The sequence below is a fragment of the Aythya ferina genome, assembly GCF_964211825.1.
Source record: "Aythya ferina genome assembly, chromosome: 2".
In the NCBI taxonomy this organism is placed as follows: domain Eukaryota; kingdom Metazoa; phylum Chordata; class Aves; order Anseriformes; family Anatidae; genus Aythya; species Aythya ferina.
The window spans coordinates 24,255,468-24,275,528 of record NC_140297.1 but is presented as its reverse complement, the minus strand read 5'-3'; the positions used below and the strand labels follow the sequence as shown (position 1 = coordinate 24,275,528).

The 20,061-nt window shown below is 37.0% G+C and overlaps 1 protein-coding gene across 5 annotated transcripts in view; it reads right to left on the bottom strand.

Moving 5' to 3' along the window:
* Window positions 1–20,061, bottom strand: part of CDK14 (cyclin dependent kinase 14) — a 332,761-nt gene that overhangs the window by 49,371 nt on the left and 263,329 nt on the right. For all 5 annotated transcript variants that reach the window (XM_084511412.1, XM_084511413.1, XM_084511411.1 and 2 more), the window contains 2 exons: window positions 19,377–19,516; window positions 15,055–15,201 (listed from right to left, as the gene is read on the bottom strand). In XM_084511412.1, the coding sequence (XP_084367538.1) occupies window positions 15,086–15,201; window positions 19,377–19,516 (256 nt within the window). In that variant the 3' untranslated portion in view covers window positions 15,055–15,085. The remainder of the gene's footprint in view (window positions 1–15,054; window positions 15,202–19,376; window positions 19,517–20,061) is intronic.

The window sequence follows — 20,061 nt, the reverse complement described above, 5'->3', positions numbered from 1 at the left end:
AGATAGGGATCTGCCGAAAACTGTGATGTAGGCAGTTCAAAAGGCAAAGTCTGCCATATGATAAAGGACCCCATGGCAGCACTGAGCTATTCAGCTGGGTAAAACATAAAGAAAAATGAAATGAGTAGAATGAAGCTATGTCATTAATACAGAATGATGGACATTCTATTTGGGTAACAGGGAGTAATGAATATACATTTCTAATTCATTAGATATGGTGATAAGCGATCTGTTTCCATTACTGCCAGGGTATATATATTTGACCAATCTAAAATCTTCAAAAATTAAGCAGATTTAATGCATTTTATCCACTCCTCTTCCCCCTCCCCACAACACACACCCAGACCAAGTCCAAACCTTCCTTGTTTTGCAGATGGAAATGCACCCTGAGCACTGGGGTTCCCACAGGAATAAGGTATGATGGACCCAGCGCTGTACACAGACCACATTTATCCCTGTTGAGACAGAATGCTGGGGGAGGCTGACATGGATTATTTACCTTAAAAGGTAAAATGTGACCTCATGTCTGCCCTTATCTGTTTTCTGGTTTAGGTTAAATGAAGGAAGGGCTGACAGTGCTCTCTGTTTACTTACTGACTACTTTCTGCTGGAATTCTGTTGTCTTTCAGAAAATTTGGGACATACAGGACACCTATCCATCATAACTGCACACAGTCCGTATACAAAAGCAAGCGACTACAAAGCTAAGTTTCTTCACATTCCAATCTGTTTTCCACCTGGATGTGCACTAAAAGCAAAGAAATCACTGGCTTTTGCAAAGAATTCACAATGGGACTGGGTGTGCATGTGCGTGCGTATATGTGTGTGTGTTTTACACATCACAGATTCAGTAACTGTGCCAAAAGCGCCAAACACAGCACTGAAATTCCTTTTTATTACATGGCATTTTTTCCAGTGCCACAAAATAGGCTATGAACTTCCAAGAACGTGGTAAGTAAAATCTGTGATCTACAAAATTTATATCCCAGGTCTCAGACCTTAGAATAAATACAGTTAATAAACGAAGGAAGAGATAAGTGAGAGAGAGGGCAAAGCTTCAAACAGTTCCATGACTCCTTCAAACAGGAGTCATGGAACAACTCATTTTACGTATGTTCACATATTAATCATTGTGGTTTTGCTTTTTAGTAGTATCCACTTACCCTTAGAACATAACCTTATACATGTACTGTGTTTGCTTTGAACTTGTAGACTATTTTAGACTAAAAAGACACTGTCATTTTTTGCTTCAAATACTGAAGATCAACCATCTTTTGAGAAACAGATCTTAATGTTAAGAAAAAAATGGACAATATGTTTCTAAAATCCTCTTTCCCTCCCTTTATTTCTCGACCACTGCATGCTTGTAGATCAATGTAAGATGATCAACTGTTTTATCGTCACAGTCTAGATTTATTTATTTATTTATTAGGAGATGGGGGTTTGTGGTGGGCTTGTTTGTTTAAATTTATGCATTATCATGGTCACAATGCATAGTGGATTAACAACAGAAAGTCAGAATATACCACAAAAAGTATGCTTCTCTCAAAAATGACCTGAAAATTTTGACAATTCCTCAGTGTTAGCAAGAAACTGAGTTGGTCTCATACAAATAAAATAGTTTAGAAACACCAGACAGAAAAAGAAACTTTGCAGATATTACCTGGTGGACCTCCTGCTTTTTTGCCCTTTTTTGCTTTAGCTGATCTTGGGTAGAATTTCTTCCTAGAGTCTTACAAATGGAGGTGTTTTTCTACCTCTTGTGCTTCTATAAGGACTCATGCATTCAGATTGAGTTCTATTTACTCTCTGTCTTTCACAGTAACTCAGGGAAAGAATTAGATTTCTAAACCACTCTGTTCCACTGAGGTACATTTCAAACATCTTTCCAAATCCCCAAGTGTGTTGTGGTTTCTCTATCCTGCATTTAGGATTCTCACAAAAGGAGAGAGGACTACATTATTCGGTCTTGTGAAATAAGCAATGTTGTGACTTACTGGTAGCCTTCCTACTTTTGATACCATGCAAATTAGTACAGTAGTTTCCTGGAAAGCCATGAAGTTGGAGATGATTACAGGAAATGAGCAGTACAGCCTACACAAGACAGCAACTACAGTACTTGAAAATTCAGAAATTCTCATCTTCTAGTGTCTTTGAGGAAATATGGCAAAGGTTAATGATCCAAATCAATGTTCCATCAGCTAAGAAAGTAAAAATCAAGACTTATGCTTAAAGTTCCTGGTCAATGATTTTGACAGGGTCAGGTCAAGAAGTCTTCTGTGTGCCTTACTCTATCTAAACATACCTCCTAAAGATTTTAATATATATGTAAATGGCCTTTTAAGATATTTAATGTAGGGGTAGGACTTGGTTAAAAAAAAAAAAAACGGTGTAAGGCAAACTCTTAGAAAAAAGATTTTGAGATACACATATCGATTTACTTCAAAAAGCAGTTAACAATTCAGATGGAAAATAAAATTAGAAAGTGATTGGTATTAAAGCCATGGAATGCAGACAAAAAAAAAAAAAAAGAAAAGAAAAAGGACATGGCTGAATCCTAGGTTCAATTTAAGGATTGTTTTATACTGCCCTATTTAATTTGAAACATAATACATAAAACAAAATTTGAAATTTTACTGATTGAACTACATTTCATCAACAACTGCTCATATTACATAGAATTGTTTAGATGACCTTGGGCCTTACTAAATTTTTCTACACATCCACCTCCTCAAAAAAAAGACATATGCAATTCATACTGTGTTTTTACACACAAATGATGATGAAAGGAGTGACTGACATGGACTGTGGACTGCATGCTTGAGCTCCTTCCTGGCTATAAAGTGATTCACAAAGATGGGTAACTTCACAGAATGCACACTAGCAGGTTCCAGTGATGCCTCAGAAATTTGGAGAAGAAAAGAAGAGATACAGAAATGGGATGATGAGTATGTGATTCCCTCACTCACTGCTGCCGCCTGATCTTCCCTAGAGAGTCAAGGAACAAAACAGGATTCATTAAGGACAGAAAACTCAGGATTTGAGTGAATGTCAAAGAACTGCAGGAATGCTTTCCTGGTAAGTTTGAGGGACAGTCAGACACTTACTCCTTCCTTGCTGCTATTCTTCATTTGGATTATGAAGCTCCTAGAAGCTAAGAAATCACTGAATCAAAATTGCAAAACCAGAAGCCATCTGGTTAAAATAAAATAAAATAAATAAATTAAAAAAAAAAAAAGAGGAATAATGGCTAAATTCCTTTTTCTACTTCAGGCTACATTTCTTTTACTTGCAAGAAAATGTGGATTTGAGGGGAATATTTGCTGTCTAACTCTAACTACATTTTTCTAGTTCTGAATGACAACTTCTTTGGTTGTGAACACAGGACATGTACAGGTCTGTGACCCACGACACACAGTCCCAGGAAGAGAGGTTATCTGTACTTGCCTGACTTCCTAGCCAAAACATTCTTCTGCACATGTCAAAACAGCTGCTGCCAGATGCAGACAGACACCATAGGTCCCTCAAATATATCTCAGGGTTAAAGTCTAGCAGGTCTACTCAGGTTTGAGTGGTTACTGATCCTTGTCTTTACTCCATTGAGATAACCTACTTGGAGATTTTTAAGAAAACTTGCTCTCCTTTCATAACAGAAGTCTAATTTTCAAACTCCATACAAGTAACTAGCATATCACTTCCCCAAACAAAGCAGCAGTGCAGATACTGAGTAATGGATACCTTCTGAACTCTTCAAACTCATTTCCAGATTTTTACTTAAACGTTAGTTGAGCATCTGGAGAGCTACCCAAGGTGTGAAAAATTCTCTCAGGGTATCTGTATAGAGGATATTTTTATTCCAATATTCTCCTCTCTTTATTGCTTTGCAAAGGACTGAGGCTGTGCATTCATTAGAGCACACTATGGCAGCCAATATTCACAGTGCGATTCTGAAAGAACTTTGCACTGAAAAGTTATCTGAAAGGTAAAGAATGTCTGTGCTTACAGTGCTTTATTAACTCTTTGTTTTGGCAAACTAGCAGACTGTTAATGGCAAGCTTTTTATATGAAATGCAAAACAGAAAACACTCATCTGTAAGTCTCTGTACAAATATTTTGATTAAGACAGTCTTTTCAAAAAATCTGATTCTGATTCACATTAGGTAGAGAAAGGGAAATTCAACAGCCTGTGGTTACTCAATAAAACAAACCCTGGCTACTCCATTGCTAACTTGAAATCTTTGATGGATGAAATAAAATGAAAGCTGAAAAAAATAATTAAGGATCAGAACATTAAGCAAACACTCCTCAGCATTTAACCAAGAGACTGTATAAGCACAAGACCGAAACTTCTGAGAGACATCCACATTTAATATATAAAAGAGAAAATTCCTTAACAAGAAGAGATATAGTTCACAAAACAGTTCATCAGGAACAGCTTGCAGCCTTTAAATCTCATTTACTCAGCCCGCAATGGTACTGTTGTGTCTAGGTTAGTTTTGATAACAGGGCCAGCTCCACTCCCACCAAAGACCATGGCATTCCCCCATTGTCTTCAGGACAAGCAGAGCTTGAGTCAGAGCCTCTAAAACATACCATGATAAAAGACTCTGGAAGGTACCATGGTCCCATACTATGTTTTTCACATTTTTGAGAAAAGTAATGGGGAAGAAAATCTATATAGTTCATTAATACTTATATGAAAATACAGACCAGTGAAACAGTTGAATGGTTAGCAGCATGAATAACCACAGGCTAGCTATAGCGCCTGGAATGAAGAGTTTCCCTGCAGTGTTACCATTGCAGAATGTCTCAGAGAAAAAATAAGCATTTTGTAAAGCTGATATTTTATATAAGCATTCTTTTAAGTCTCTTAACAGTCATCAGACCTTGTACTCTTCATTTCAGATTAAATTTCTTAAACTAAATCTAAATGCTTTATTTATTTTTAAATCCATATTTTCTAAGAGTGTGTAGTCTTTCCTGGAAATTAAATCATGCAACTGGAATTGGCTTCTGATTTTATGCATACTGACTAAGCTTTAAAAATGAGATATGTTATAATTCAACTTGCAATAGAAACATGTCTTTCTACAACAGCTGCTTACAAGAAAAAACCATCAAGGTGCTCAAAAAACAAAACAGTGTCCCGTGTCAATAACGAATGCAGCTCATATCTACCACGTTCTGTTAAATTGCTAAAATTGCCCAGATAAACCATTTGAGAGTATGTCAGGTTTAATTAATACAACATGACCTGATCATTTCCACAGTTAGGAAGAAAGAAGTTCACATGCTTTAAATCCAAAGCTCAACCTGGAGATTATGCTAAGTTGCTTCATTCATAGTCCACACTCCTCCGCACATGTCAGGAGGACAGCATTTGTCCCCTCTAGTGATAAACAAATTATACATGAAATCAATTCCACTTCACAATAATTTTCCCTATTGGGTATTATCTTTCCTCCTCTGCTCCCTCCAGTTAAGCTTGCATCCTGTAACTTGCTAATGAGCTGGGGGCTTTCTGTTCCAGGTGGCACCCCCTGCCTCGAAGTCATGACATTTCCCATTTTGAATGCTGCTAGCATTTTTCAACAGCTCCTGCTAACTAGCCTTTTTGACCCGCACTAAGAGGAACTCATCTGATCGAATCCTCTAACCTGCCAATCATTCCAGCAAATGATCTTCACAGTCACTCCCAAGGCAGGAGGTGGGGGGAAAAGAGAGAGAAAGAGAGAGCAGGAGATGGAGAGAGAGGGAGAAAGCTAGCACGAGAGTGATGGAGCAGGCAAGCAGGCAGCCTCTGCAGCTACCTAATGAGAGTGCTTTAGGTCTCTGAGGCAGCTGAAACATTGAAAAACTGGTGGGAAAATTAGGGCAGAACTGAATGCCTGGTGCTGTAATTACTGATTTCTTTCCATCCTGAGATCATTTTGAGAGCAATACCTCCGAGATGTGCCATTTTCTGAAGAGCACAAATTAATTTTACCATATAAATAGAAAACAGATATATCTTTCCCTGCCACCATCAACATGTAAACCTCATAATTCTGCTCTGCCAAATGGCATTCTTTACAGAATTAATTAGGAGCTGTAAGCTTGTTAAATGAGTGTCTTCACCTAGGGATGATTATGAATATTTTTTGTTGTTGAAGTAAGCCATAAACAGCATTTTTACCCTAATTTAAATGCTGACAACAGTTACACCTCTGTGTTTACAAGCATCTGCACACAGATACATAAAACAACGAATACGATATCTACATAGTCTGGATGTGACTTTGTGGGCTGAAACCAAGCAGAGTTATGATAATGACTAAGTTATTTCAATTTTGTTCTTTTTATGATGTGACAGGTTACTTACTGTTGAATCTTTCAAGCCCACAAGAAGAGATTTAATTGTGAATTTTTTCTGCCTTCAGATAACTAGCTTTATTTTTCACCAAACTTAGCAGATAGACTGTTTACTAACTAGATTTTAACAGACATGCAATGCATATAGTGAAGATGAGAGGTACTAAAAGCAATTGCAGAGTAAAAATTTCATGAAGAAAATTAATAACATTGCTTACATCATGACATTACATGCTCTGACTGTATTGTTAGAATACACGTGCCAGAAAGTATAATGCACAATTAGTCCTTACATTAACTTCAAAAGAGTTATAGAAATGGATGTACAGAATTAATTGCAAGGTACTAATAGCAGAGAATGATCACCCATAATTCCCAATACAAAATACATTTACACTGAAAAACAACATTAATAATTTATAAGTGGGACATCAAATTACAGAAATAGCCAACTTTGTCTCAGGTTCGTAAAATATCAGAACAAACGGATTCAGTTATTCCTTTGTATCACCTATTTTTACATCAGAGATTTTACTATTTTTTCTGATTTTTTTGTTGTTTGTTTGTTTTCCCCCCTCTGACTTTTCATACTGCTTTAACAATGGAGCATGTGGGACATCCCCTTTCCACTTGTACACAAAAACTATGGGGCAGAATACATCCATATATTTTTATTAGCTGAGTTTTAAATTATCGCTGCATTTTTGCATTATTAGGCAAGCTTCTCCCCACAGCTAGTATTCAATACATAAATACTTTCATTGGGGCTGCCTTCAGAAAGAATTTTGCACTGGTTGGTTTAGTTCCTTTGTTTCACAGAGAATCAGGCAACATAAACTACATACTCAAAATACCAACATAAAGCTCTCTCCTCGCAGAAAAATAAATTGGTATTATGCATTATATATATATGCACAATATATGGCATTACTATTTTTTTTTTTTGACTTTGCTGAAAGTAAAATGTTTCGTTAATTTTGAATGCTGCAAATGATGCCTCAGAGGCAATGCCTCTCATTAGCTTTGCTGTCTCTCTAGGTTACAGGCCGTGTGTCAGCACTGGAAGACTCTGCTTTGTCTGGAAACCTCAGTTTCTCCCCTTCAGTGGTTCCACTTTTCCTCTTAGACAAAGCCTAACTGAGGAGTCACGTGATGAAATAATCCTAGAGGAGAGATGACTGTCCATGGGAGAATAGGGATAGTTTAGAACAGCTTTTGCCTCCCTTCCAGTCATTGTCATTTATACATTGTCCCCTCTGCATTCAAATGTCATCCCAGGCTATCAGCCCACTTCAACTCAAACCACCTTTTATGCCTAGACACTTCTTAAAGCATCAATGGACCACAAAGCCTGTCTAGTGGGAATCGCTTGCTATCCTAATATTAATAATACAATACAGTGCACTTCTGGCATAGAGAGTTCCACCTTCTGTGTCCTAAACAATCTGGAAAGACAGAAAAACAGCACTGCAACTGAGCACATGCATTCATGCAAATATCACTAATATATCTCCTACAGCATAAGCAACTGTTAAATTAAAACCTCTACACTAAAAATGATTTAGAAGTGAATCTTCACAGTGCTGAAGGCAAGTTATCATGCATTAGAAATGAACTAAAAATAGGCTCCAGACTATGCAATGGTACAAGAAAACATGATATTGTTCCTTGAAAAAAGTTCATCTGTAATAGTATAATGCTTCCTTTTTCTCCTGCCAGCTCTGTAGCTGATTTGGCCACAAAACGCCGCAACTTAAAAAAATCATGCCAGTAAGTATGCAGTCAGTAATTTCATGCAGAATGACATAGGGTATATAATTGCAAGGAAGATATCAATCTTGCCTAGCTATGGAGGTTTGAAATACTTGTCCTACCAAGTGTAATTGGTAACAACAAATGTGAAGTTGCTTTCTCTCTGTCCTGCTCACTTTCTTTTCTTTGCCTTCAGCCCTAAAGAAACTCCCAGACTAATTCTCCACCCAGAATCCTTTCCATGTTTTTGGAAATCCCATTAATGCTTCCTTATTTCCATGCAGCAGCCTTCCCCTTTCCTCAAATCCCTTTTACACTCTTCCCATGTAGCTCAGGACACCCATGAAGAATGCTCTTTCATTCAATAGGTGTATGCCAGATGGAGGCCACATCCTACCCAGACAAATGTTTTCCCAAAACCTTTCCAGAGTCCTCTGACCTTTCCATCATCACAGCCTGATGATGTGATGCACTTCAGCACTCCTGTTGTGAAGTGTTGCTTCTGATACAGGAATTTCAGGCACAGGCGCTGATGTTGTCCTGACTTTTCAGGCTGTGGATTCAAAAGGCTCTGAGCACTAGTGTTCAGACAGCCTAGAGAGACCTCAAGAAGGCCTTCACTGGTTCACCTTCCCCAAAGCTGTGCATTAGGTTACCTGTTCTCACTAAGGACTTTTTATTATGAAAGCCAAGAGTGTACTTCCCCCTGCTTCTTGGTATGACAGTGTATTTATGGCTATTGTCATAGCTGACAGGAGCTGTTACAGTACCATTAAACTTATTTTCAGGTCCCCCTGGCTCCTGGGTCAGGTGCTGGGTGACCCTTTCCTGCGGCACACTGTGGGCAGCTGGCAGACTTCTGTGTGGGCACCAGCTCCACCTTCCATCCCCACGTGTGGCTTAAGGGAGACGGGGGTTTTATATGACAAGGGCCTTGCTATGCCCTCAGTCTATTTCACCATCTGCACATATTCTACTGATGACAGTGGGATTTTCTTTATGGCTGAAGAGGGCAAAACTCAGTCTATAACTCTTATTTTAAACTAATAGGAATAAGATAATAAATTCTCAGATATCAAAAGGAGAATGTAGTCCAGTGCCTGGAGTTTTTCCCTTGTGTGTTAAATTTAGGGCATATTCTATCAGTGTGGTGATCTTATTCTTTGATATTAAGTAAAACACAGCTGGAACAGTCTCATAAAACCATTATGTTGTTAACATATGAAAATAATGGCACTAAAAGTATCAGAGAGCCAAAAAATGTCTTGGATCCTGCAGTTATCTTTCACAGCTTAGCACTAATTTAACATTTTACAAAATTGATGTTACAATTTCAACTCTGTTTAGTACTGTTATTACTGGACTCAAACCCAAATTGCTTTCAGCTGCCCACCACAACTGCATCTTATTAGCCTTTTCATGAAAGCCAGATTATGCAAATCCAGTATTAGTTAAATAATTAAACTGACCCTCAACATTCATGTATAGACATTGTCTGGTACTAAAAAATGCAGGAGAAATTTAAACCTCCCATCTTCAGTACTTAGCACTTCATCTTTTTCAAGCAGTACAAACAATGCAGCAGCACAATGACTGTACACATCTACTTGTGTTTATCTATTAAGAAAAAAGTGCATTTCAAAATGAAACTTAACTGCTGTGCTCTTAGGCTCTGCTTTTCTCTCATAAACCAGGTTTACACTGGATTTCAAAATCTAAAAAACACTGTTGGCTACTTTTGGCTTTTGATTAAATCTACAATGACAGAATGTGGCTCACATACAGTAGATGAGTCCAGGATTTCCCTTTTATGCAGACCTTCCTTCATTATAATTACTATGGTTTCATCCCCTGAAGCTGGACAGATGAAGACTTAGAAGCACAGTACACTGTTTTCTACAGTGATTCAGCAACGCTGGGATACCCAGGACAGACTAAAAGCAGGCAAGTGGTGAATTAGAATGACTTTCCAGCACTGCCTGCTGACACATACACTGCTAGGCGATAGCTTCCCTGCAGCTTGGCTTGGGCACAGCAGGCAAAATTCGGTTTCCCCACAGCAGTGCTAAAGAGGCATTCTTACACAATTTGTAAGTGCAACATTGAAGATTTTAAAAGCTCCCCCCCCAAAAAAAAAAAAATAAAAATGAAACAACGTGGATAGGGCTACAGCAGTCACCTCTGCAGCTAGCAAGAAGAAAAGGGTAATTTTACATAGTGGTTCTGGGCTTCTGAGCACCCCTGGTCAGAAGAAAGGAAATCAGACAAGCTCTTCAGTAAGTAGCCCTTTTTGCCATTATACTGGTAACTGTCACCTATTCAGCTTTATTTTGTTTTACACAGCTGAGCTGACCCGAATGACGACATCGTCCCTTCGATTGACTGGGCTTGTGTCAGTTGCCAGCTCGAATGGACACAGAAGAAAGAATTCGGCATCGTGCCATTGAAATTCAGGACCGCTCGGACGCATGTGCGCGTGGTGAAGCAATACAAATAAAGACCACTTTTTGTTTTGCTCCAGTGAATTGTCAAAGAGATTTCGAAAGCCAGGGGATCTCATTATGATAATACAGGTTAAATACTTTAAAAGCATATGGTGTTACCGTCCTGAATGAAGCTGTCCCTGCCGACTGCGCGAAGCACACAATAGGCCAGAAGCACATCTCGTGTCTCTGCCCAACCAATGGGAGCTAGGGATTATAGATCACCACGAGAAAACACGGCGTGCTATCTAGTATCAGGTCCTGCTTTGTCTTTCCCATTACAATTTGACTCATCCTTCTCCGGAGAAGAATAAGCTCTAACCACATATTCCACTGGCCAAAGGAAAAAGTAGCTCTAGAGTTTGTCATGGTCCAGCCTAATCTTGATAAAACGCAACACGTAGAGATGGGTGAAGATAATACACAATGTATCTCAACAGTACATCTAGAACGCTTCCACAAAGATGCTTCCTGTCCATTGGGAAACAAAATACAAAAAAAACAACCAAAAAAAGAAAATACCATGAAAAACAAACAAACAAACAAAAAAAAAACCCACAAAACAAATAAACAAACAAAAACAACCAACAACAAAACAGTGAAAACCAGCAGGCACAATTTTTTATTTATTTATTTTTCTTTTGCATTATCACAAAGCTTTAAAGATACTTGGATATGGTCACAAGATTTCTTCCCTTTCTCCCTGAAACACTAATTCACTGCTGACTGATTCCTCTCTGTAAAATTGAGCTCATTACTACATATTTACTAATTTTCTCCAATTGGGCGCAGTCTGAAAATTGACCTTGGTAGCTTCAAATGTCATCTCGTTCCCTGTGGGCACTGAAATAATGTGTTGTCTCTCTCCTGGAGTCCATGACAATGACACAATTTAGTCCACAAATACCCTATTAGCAGTAGAGGTCTGACAGGCATTATCGAGGTTTTCAGAAACATGTCTCAGGTTACTGCTATTTCAGGGATTTTTTGGATTTGTAAGCAGCTATGCTGCAGTCAAGCAACTGAAGCACTACAATATTTTACAGAGTAAAATTCTCAGGGATGCACCAGTTTCTTCAGCTGCTCCTTGAAGCTATTTCTGAGGGTAGCAGATGAGCTCTAACAAACGATGACACAGCCATTTACGAAGTTACTGCCTTTAGCTCCTCTCCTTCACCAATCTGCCAGAAATTGCTGCTTCCAAAGTTGGCAGATGCTGATGTTTGCCAATGCCTCAGCCACTCCTGGGCAAAGCCTAGCCTCTCTGCTTTCTAAAACCTAGAGAAAGGTGGATTTAATTCAGCGGGTGCACTGTTAGGGCAGTAGCTTCTGGCAAGCATGTGGAGAGCACAGCAGGAGGTGATAATTTCTTAAATTATCACAGCAAGATTTGGCACTGTTTGTTTGTTGGAGCTCTCTATTTTATTCTCTATTCTGCCCTGAAAAATAGTAAATGAGGAAGAAAGGACTGGACTCAACAGACAAAAGACATAAAACTAGAATTTTCTTCTGCACCTCTGTGCTTCTGAAATCAGTTGAAGATGGTTCCTTTTTTTTATTGTTATTATTATTATTTTGCATCTGTCTTCTAATAAATTCCAATACAATGTATAAATGTGTAAAAAAAATAATACATATATATATATATATATAAAGACAGAACTATTCCCCCTCCCCCACATTTTCCCCATCACCTGAGAGGATTTAGAGATCAAGTGCCTAAAGATATTTCTCTTTAGCAGCTTCCTGATGAATACTGGAACACTTCAAAACATTTGCAATGGAAATACTTAGCTGCTATTTTAGATGCGAACTATACAAATGAACTGGACTGTTCATACTCCAAAATTCAGGTTCGCTGCAAACACAGTCAGGAGCAAGGATCCTATCCCTTTGACAAGGCCATCATAAATGCTCTGCTGTGTTTTCATGTGCACCAGTCATTCTACACCTGGATACTGAGGCACTCAGATATGTTTTGAAAAAAGGCTCCTTTTTACACCATGTAGTAAGGAACAGTTGCTTCAAAAGTGCAATTTGTTGGATCTATTTTAGATGCCTTCTCTGGGACAAGAAGACCCAAGCCCCAGAAGTACTTTTTTCTCTTTAACTGCAAAGGATAGTCTAGCAATTAGCTCGGATGCAAACATCTACCTACAGTTAAATAGATTCCACCCCTTCCCAGCTTCCATACCAACACTATATATGCAAAGTCTGTTCAAGAAGTTGGGTAAAAATATGTCCAAGAGATGGTCTATGAGTATTTTGTTCCCTCTGCTTTTTTCATATTCTGATTGGCACTTTTTCTTTATCCCCACTGGGTGTGATGTTATCCATCATTCTCACTGATACTTCAACAACTTGTTGTTTATCTACTAATCACCTCACCTACCTGATACCTTCATGGGTCTGTTTTTTCTGTGTTTTTTTTGTTTGTTTGTTTGTTTGTTTTTTTGTTTTGGTTTGGTTTTGTTTTGTTTTGTACGTCCTGTTGCTTCACTGAGCCTTGTGAATGGAGACCTTAACTGAATATCTCATAACAACATCCTACTTGTCAGTCACTACTTTACTACTTAAAATGACAGCCACCTGCTACTCAGATTAAGCCTTCAGCAGACCTCCCTTTCACATTATCAAAACTTCAGTCTTTTTTTCCAGCTCCGTTCACTCTCAGCACTGAGTGTTCTTTCTACTTGCTTGTTGGTCTCATTCCTTTAAAGGTTTCCATTCATCCTAATGATTCCTTAGCAAGGTCCAGGTTCCATGTCCACATTGCTTCTGCCTCCCCTAATATTCTAATTTCATCTGATCAAGCCCCAATTCTCTAAATAGTATAAGTAAGAGGACTTTTATTTTGAACAGATACTCTTCAAGTGTTACCTGTTTTCCCCCATATTAAGGAACAAATCAAATACTGCAATCAGGAACTGGTCTTTATTGCATTGTACACACCTAATACAACACAGTCCCAAGCCATGATGGAAAACTGAAATCAATAACGTACACAAACCACAACTTAACATTTGTTAAGCATCTCCAGATCTTATACAATAAAAGGTGCTTTTCTGTATTAAAGCTGTGGTTGAATAGTCACAACAGTACAGCAATGAACATCAAAGGTACACATGGCTCTCTCTTTCTGCTTACAGATAAAATTTTTAAGAGTCGTCTGTGTCTGCTTAAGCAGATTCAGTAGGAATGATCAATCTGTTTTCTTTTGTGTTATCTTACATGCTGGTTTTCAAATAAAACTTTTTATTACGTATTTTGTATAAATGAAAAAAATCATTTGTTTGGAGGCAACAGAAAGGAGATTCTGTACATTAGGAATGAGATTCTGTACTTAAGCTTCCACACAAAAGGTCTTTAGCACAGATGGGCACATTCTAAATTTACTTTAGATGAATGATATGTCACGTTAGAACAGACAAGGTTGAAGAGATGTCTGCAGGGACACAGCCCCAGGAAAAAGTAGGGATTAGCTTGTCAATAAAGATGTAAACAGACTGCTCTGAGGCAGCCTCATTTCTGACATTAGAAAATCTTAAATGGTTTGCTGCCAAAGAGCATGTGCAAAAATTGGGGCAGTCTGTCAAGACTGAAATCTATTCATTTCAGTTTTCAGCACTTGTCTGCCAGGCAAATGAACTCTTTTACATTACAGGGTTAAAAAACATTGCATGTAAACATACAGCAGTAAAAAAGTGAATATAATTCATTAGGGAAAATTACATCTGATACCATAACAAGCAGACATAGCTGAAGATAGACTTCATGCAAATATAAACCACATAAATACCAGAGTATACCTTTCAATAGGTACAAGAGCAGCAGAAGAGAGTTAATACTGTGATATAACAACCACTCCCTGCCTTAAGTCAGTAAGCAGCCCCACTACTCACCTGCCCTTCTCTGGTTCTGTTCTATTATCTGAACTTAAATTACATGCTATTTCACTGCTGAAGAACTATGCTGAAGATGGGGTATCAAACCCCCAAGGGGTATCAAAGCCATCCAAGAACAAGAAGAGTTCAAGCAGATCCAGCGATATCGATCAAATTTATTAACATGTCAACACTTCTGTCTCCATCAAGAACATCCTTCTGCTATCAAGGCTACCGAATCTACTATTATTTTTTTTGTCCTTGCCCTCAGTTTTAACTAGAGAACTGGAAAGAGGTATTTTATCTTTCCTTATCCTACTAGGGGAAAAAAATCAGTCCAAATTAAAGGCAACCCAATGTTTAATCTGCTGGCACTGACTTCAGCAATGTTTCCTGTCAGTCACACTGATCCTGCCCACAAGACCAAGAATTTACACTAATTTTATTGACAAATCTATACTGCAAAAACAGATTATCTGCCTGATCATGTGTAATTTAAGAAATGTGCAGTTCAATTTTATATTGTGTCTTCAGAAAACTAAACAGTATTTTCAAAGATACACCTTCCAATAATCATGTCTTACCTGCATTATCTGTTGTGAACATAGGTATTCTTCAATGTTTGCTGTTTGATACACCTTTGCCGTAGCTATTGTTTTTTCCAAAGACTCTCATACTTTCTCCAGTCTCTGGTTGTAATCTTACATTCGGTACAGTAAAAATAGAAGACACTGCAAAAAAGAACATCAGATCAGAAACTCTGATTTTTCCCCAAAAAGTAGCAATTTAAAAATAATTAGCTAATATCTGTGGCAAACACAATACTGAATAAATCAATACAGCTTTTATATATACCATCAATTATGCAAACAAGAACTGTAAAAATTCTGAATGCAAAGGAATGGTATGTATGATGGAGGCTGTATGATGCACATATTTTCTATTGCTTAAGCCTTGTTTTAAAAAAACAAAACCAAAATCAATCAACACAGCAAAATGAAATAATAAACAAAACAAAACAACAACAGCAAAAAACACAACTGGTTCCAGGGGGAGTGTTTGCTAGTCTTTGCACTGCTTTGTAATTCATATTTTCCTTTTTAAAATTTCCTCTCTGACAGCGTTTAGGAATAAGTATGAACATGAAAATATACAGCAGGGTTTTGCAATAATGTGACATCACATATTCCGTCTTCCAAATCTTAATGCCAGTAGAAATGAGTTATTAGACTTAATGTTATTAAGTGTTAAAGACAACTAGGTTTGTTTAAAATATTCCAAAAATTCAAAAAGCTTTCACATAAAGCAAATCCTTCTTGCATTTCTACGTAACACCAGGCAACTAATTAGTAGTATACATGACATTAATCATAGGGATCTAACTACAAATGGCTAAGGACACACACTGATTATATGAAAACTCCTTTTTACTTTGGATGCCTCAAAAAAGATGGGGAAAAATGGCTGGTTTTCAGTATCTTCTGAGAGCAAATGTCCATACAAAAATATCCTCAGATAGCTGCCAGTGAATGACTGCATGAGGAAATGTTAACAGTCTGCTTGTTTAAAGAATTAATCAGGGCCATAGTACTTTTTTGCTTTGTTTTGTTTGTCTGCTTGTTTGTGTTTTCACTAGTATAGCTGTAATTTTGTGGAGATACTTTTTATTTTTTTATGTACGAGATCTTTACACCATATTTTTGACATCTCATCTTGAATGTCCTATTCTGCTGTCCTTGGTAACATAGATTCTGAATTACATATTCTATCCAAATAAATCAATAATATGAGCTTTCAGGTATGAAAGCAGAAAAGGGGAAGGACTAAAATTACTATTTTCAATAGAAAATAACAAGAACACATATTTAGTAACAGGACTTAATCTACAGATTAGTACTCAGGTCTGAGATGAATGAGGGTGGCGTTACTTTATAAACTGTACCGTATTCACAGACAATTTTTTTTTTTTTCAGAATTGCAAAAGTCTTGTCTTTTTAATGCAACATTTTAAAAAATTGACAGCAGCTAGATGTTAGATCTTATTTGGAAATTGAATTTCCAAGCCAATTGAAATTATGCCTTGGCTCGAAACCAAAAGAAACCAAAAATCAAACTTTTTGTGAATAAACTCTCAAATCTTTCAAATAAATTTTGCATATGTATTTAAAAATAAAACACAAGATCAAAATGCTATCCTGTAAAATATTACAGAGAATATAAATACATAGTACTAAAGTCAAAACAGAAAGAGACAGGGTTGTTAAGGTTGTGGTTTTTTTTGTGTATGTGGGGGTGGTGTTGTTTTTTTTTTTACATATCTGATTTAGGCAGAGTCACTGTACTTCTGTACTATGATTCCAAATAAACAATATTTTCTGATTGAAAATCATACGATCTTTTTTTTTTTTTTTCTTTATCTTTTTCTTTTTTCTTTTCCTCTCTTCTGCTTCACCTGTGAGTCTTTCATTGTTTTTGGTTCTAAATCCCGATATTTGCAGTTCAGCACTAGGATGAAATTGGACAAAACAGATTCCATGATGAATACTATCATGCACATTTCCATCGTGCATGAAGTCTCAATGTATTTACACCTGCATTTAATGAATTATCATTAGCAAGTCCTTCCCAATGTAAAATATTAACCCAGAGAACTAGAATTGCAAAAAGTGGTAATTTCACGACACAGTAAACATTTTCCCATCTCTCCAAAGTATATGACTTCTTTGTTTTGGAAATATGTTTACAAGTATATCCAACTCATACTAAATAGAAATGATTGTAGTATTTGATACTGGGATTGTCCTTTCTTGCATCTGGATTTATGCTTCATAATGATTATCTACTAGCCACAGAAATAGTCTTTCTGTAACTCAAAATTTTACTGGAGGCATTTAGAAGAACCTTGCTTTAAAATATAATGATTTTTCATCTTTATTCTCCCCCCTTCAAAAGGTTTCACTGCTCCTGATGTTTAACGTTATGCAAAGACGTGTTTCTGCCAATGAATATCGCCTTATGGTTATGCTTCTGCAAATAACCTGCTGTGAGCTGATAAAAGGATTAATGCAGCCAAAATTCTTAATCTGTGAAATTACAAATTAAATTCTCATATTAAAAATACCACCCTGAGGTATTTTTTGTGGTTTTAATTCCCCTCTGGTGTTCTGCATACATTGTGCTTGTTAATGACTAGGACAAGACTGTCTCTGTTGGCAGCCTGCTGCAGAGTGATAATGTGTAGGCATTTACTTCACTGATAGAACTGGATTTAACCACTGACTGATAAACTAAGTGGCAAGTGGGTAATAAGTCCATATTAACAGAAAAGTACTACTGCAGAATTCAGAATTCAAAATCCTGGCTAGACTGAATCACACAGTCAGAAGGATTGAGATGTCACCAGTGAAGAGTGATTTTTGTTTTCCATTTAGTGGAAAAGGATAAATGAACTGGCATTCTTGATGTTTCATTAGTCCTGAAGAAATGAATCTCTTTGCATCAATTTCAGCAAAGACAGACTTTCAACAGTACCCTTAATTTACACTGCACCTTTTGAATTTTCAGCTTGTGAAGTGCCACAGTCAGAAAACTGAGTGGTGTGGGCAGAGGAGGAAACTATGAATCTTTTTGCAGAGCAAGGACAAGGTCTGTGATGTAGCCTATGCTGTACAAGAATTGGTATTGCCAGTTCAGTTTTAATGTTCACATTCTACAAATGGGGCAGAGCAGAGTCTTTAGAGCAGAGTCAGGAGTAGGGTACTTGGAGTGCCAGTCCACAGTACTAGCTCAAAATGTAACCATTACAGATGTTGAGGATGGAAAAGCTAAACTTTTGGGAAATTAAAGTTTTCTTAATGAGACTGAAGTAAACAAAATCTATTGTGGATTAATATTCAGAATGTGAACTCATTTTTTACAAGCAAAGCTTTAAATTAGCCATAATTAAACACACATTATGTTGTTGCATATCTGAAAATTTTGCTTTGACGTACTGGATTTAGATATTTTGCTAATGAGAGTATGTTGGAAAGGAGAAAATAGCAACCACTGTTCTAATGAAAGCATGCTTCCCTTCCTTATATTGTGCTAAATCAAAATAGTGATTGGTATTCCCCTATGAAACCTATTTTTAATGCCAGAATCTTCATCAAAAATTTCATGCATGGTAATATTTTTCCACAAAATAAATAGTAGTGAATTTTAACACTCTGGAAAAGGTATGGACATATATGAAATAAATGAATTGCAAATATTAAAGAGATAACTGACAAAATACATATCAATAGGATAATATTTGCCAAGTCAACTGGAAAGCATTTTGTTTAATAAAATAAATTAAAAGATGGATATAAATTCTGAAAGCTTTCTCAGTTAGTAATATCATCTCCCATTCTCTTCTTACACTGTTTAATTCAGGAAATTAAGCAATTTTCTACTTTGTGTTTCTCAGACTTCTGAATGCCAATCTCTTTCTTAAAGGTTACTGTTAAAACAGATAGAGATTCTGTGAATCAAACATAGCTGGATTTTTATCCTGTATGCTGCAGCTAGTTAAGAAGTACTGTATGTTATAAAGTGAAAAGCACTAAATATGTAAATTGTATTTTTCCTTTTGCTTTATGACAATTCAGATAATTCTCTTGGCTGCACACATAATCAAATACAAAGATAGCTAGCTGCAGACTGCAGAGTAGAGATAGCAAAAAAAAAAAAAATCCATTTTTTCCTGTGTCAAGCTAACTATGTAATTTCAAATACACAATTGCTGTCACGTATTTTGTGTGTGGATGTGCAGGTCCACGAAGGAGTTTGCATGTGAGTGTTAGCATACATACAAGTATACACGCATGCATCTGTGTGAACTAGTGTCTTTGTTTTCAATCGATTCAGAGGTGGTTATACTCACTATCAGTTAACTCCCATAGCCGTGGGGGCAGATCACTGAAATACTCATGGCTCAGGGCTGCCTGTGCTGACAATCTGTTCTTTGGGAAACACTGGAGTAGTTTGGAGGCTAGATCTTCTGCATGATTCACATAGCTGAGCCTGAAACACAAACAAGAAGGTTTTTTCTGAAAAACAATCTCATTATCCTGTTTACTAATACCATCTGCAGTCAGCACAGTTGAAATGAGTCTTGCTAGCCAGTATAAAGACAAAGTCTGTTTGGGGGTGCTACTGGGAAACACATTCCTCAGGTTAGAAAGTCAATGAATTATTTCTGGATTGACAGCACAAAATTCATGCACATTTTACATATATAGAGCACCTATTATACCATATCACAAATGCCCTACCTAGTACCCTAAAGGATTGTGAGCAACAGCATCTAGAAAGCAACTGTTCTGATTCCTTCATTTACATTTTCTTCGAGCATACTGACAGGCTGAGAATTTACAGCACTGGAGACAAGCGTTTATTACTATCTAAAATAATGAAATCCAAGTTTAAAATAACAGTAGTATTTACCCAACTTTGTGAAGTATCAGATTTTAAAATTCAATGATAATTAACATATAACATCAAGTTTCATAAAGACATTTGTCTTTTGTGAAGTGTTTTTGATTTATTTTTGACTTACTTTTCATATA